This window comes from Emiliania huxleyi (genome assembly GCF_000372725.1).
Source record: "Emiliania huxleyi CCMP1516 unplaced genomic scaffold EMIHUscaffold_3077, whole genome shotgun sequence".
Taxonomy (NCBI): Eukaryota; Haptophyta; order Isochrysidales; family Noelaerhabdaceae; genus Emiliania; species Emiliania huxleyi.
In genome coordinates this window covers 1-2112 of record NW_005199705.1, presented here as the reverse complement: position 1 = coordinate 2112, position 2112 = coordinate 1, and the positions used below count along the sequence as shown (strand labels likewise).

At 65.5% G+C, this 2112-nt stretch overlaps 1 protein-coding gene across 1 annotated transcript; it reads right to left on the bottom strand.

The window, feature by feature from the left end:
- Positions 1-1015: 1015 nt before the first annotated feature.
- Positions 1016-1600, bottom strand: EMIHUDRAFT_317863 (hypothetical protein; the record flags this gene model as incomplete). The annotated part of the gene is made up of 3 exons (XM_005774783.1): positions 1016-1048; positions 1086-1457; positions 1499-1600. 3 exons carry the CDS (start codon positions 1598-1600, stop codon positions 1016-1018), a joined length of 507 nt encoding a protein of 168 aa, XP_005774840.1.
- Between the last annotated feature and the right edge of the window lie 512 nt (positions 1601-2112).

Here is a 2112-nt window from a genome sequence, read left to right as displayed (position 1 = left end):
GCGCTGAAGGGCTCACGCTATAGGGTGCTGGATGAGGACGGGTACGATGCACTAGCCCCAGCCGTCGGGGGGGTGTTGCCGGCGCTGGTAGATGATCTCTCGGAGAAGAGTCGGAGGGACCTTGGCGCCGGGGTTACGAGGAACTTGCAAGTCGTGGCCGAGGCGGCGACGGGAGCGGTGCAGAGGTGGATCCAGCTCAACGATGAGGCTACTGCGCGCATAATGAAGAGAGAGGAACACATTGAGTGGCTGAGGAAGCTCTTCGCTGGGTGGAAGGAGGCCCGGCCAGCCTTGAGGGAGTCGCGGAGGAGGAGGGATAACAGAGGTAACGAGGGGACAGGCCAACAGCCAGTGGGACGAACGAGGGACGCGACGGCGGCCCAAGCGGGAGGGAGCGGAGACAGTCGGCAGCGAGCGAAGTGGGTGAGACTGATGATGCTCCTTCGACTTAGGGAGCGGTTCAGCTGCTGGGCGGGCTTCAGGCTGGTGCTCACGCGAAAAGGAATCGACGCGATGTACAAAGCATACAACAAGAGGAGAAAGAAGAGGACGGACATCAGTGATGACGAAACAGAAGCTAGCGCAGACGAGGGCAGGGCAGACCCGGGGACGGCGGAGTCGGAGCAGACGGCATCGGCTGCCGAGGAAACGTTGGGAAGAGGCACGAGGAGGGCGGCGACCTCAACCGACTATGGAGGACCCGTCACCAGACGACGCAGGGCGGACGACGGGGAGGCGGAGCAGACGCGCAGGGCGAGACGAGGGAGGGAGCAGGATGTTGCGGAGATCAGCAGGAGGATGTACGACGAGATTAGGAGCAGCAGGGACCCGAGGGACCATGTGGAAGACGGCTAGTGCTAGTCCCCCATCGGGAGGACGACCCCGGCTAGTCGCCGACCACACCCACAAAGAACCCTGCACAAAGACCGCAGGGCGGGGACCTGTTCCTTTTTACCCATCTCCTAGTAGAGGTGTCCGTTTTATTTATTTATTTATTTACCCGCGACGCTACAGCCTACACCTGCACCTCCATGCACTCCACACACTTCTACTCACCCTCTGACATGCTTCGTCTCGTCGGAGACGTGCACGCAGCGCTGCAGCAGCGCCGCCGTCTCGTCCTCGGGCCGCTCGAGGTCCATGACGACGTTGGTCGAGGCGTGGAACTGCGTCTCGAGGTCGACCGCCGCCTGCTCGGCCGCGGCGAGCTTGCCCTGGTCGACGCACATGCCGCAGACGGCATGTGCGGGGCAGCCGCACTGGCCGAGCTGCGGGCGCACGGTCTTGGCGACCGCCGGCGCCGCGCGCCGGTCGTGCTGAGCACGCTGCCGCCGGCGCTGGTCGCGCGCCTGCTGATCGCGCTTGCACGCAGCGGCTCTCCTGCTCGTTTCGCTCGCACCCGAGCGGCTGTCGCCAGGCGCTTCAGTCAGGTCGGCGGTGCTGCGCGCGGCCGTCGGCTCGGCACAGCCACATGTCCTCCTCCTCGGCAGGCTCGCACGGCTCGCCGTCGAACTGCGGCCGGGGCCCTCGACGACGCTTCGGCCTTCGCCCAGGCCGGGCACGATGGTGCCGCGACGAGCGGCGTCGAGGCGACGGCCATCGATGGGTCCAGAAGACTTGGCGAGACGTCGGAGGAAAAAACCGAGCACAACTGCGTTACATGGGCATGGCCGGGGTTTCTGCACCGAACGATCTTACTTTCGGTCTATCGAAAGTGTTGATCGATAAAACAAAGAAATTCGGACGCCCAACTTGAGCGCGCCTGCCTCCCGCTTCTCGCCTCTGCTGCGCGCTCGTCCGGGATGCTGGACAGCCTCGACGCCCAAGCAGCGAGGCTTTGGCCGGAATGGCCCGTTCGATGTTCTGAGCACGAGCCGGACCAGTGCTGGCCGTCTCCGCCTCCAGCACGACTGCGCCCGCCACGGCCGACAGCAGACCACGCCACCGGCCACAGAAATGGCCCGTCGGCGGACGCTGTCTGCTCGCGCCGTGCCGTGTCAACCACCGGGCGGCAGCGTAGCGTTGCCACGCGGTCTCGGCCACCGCTTGGCGTGGCGACAGCTGCCGGCATCGTGGCGGAGGCATGGGCGGCTGCGGAGGCGATGGTGCCCT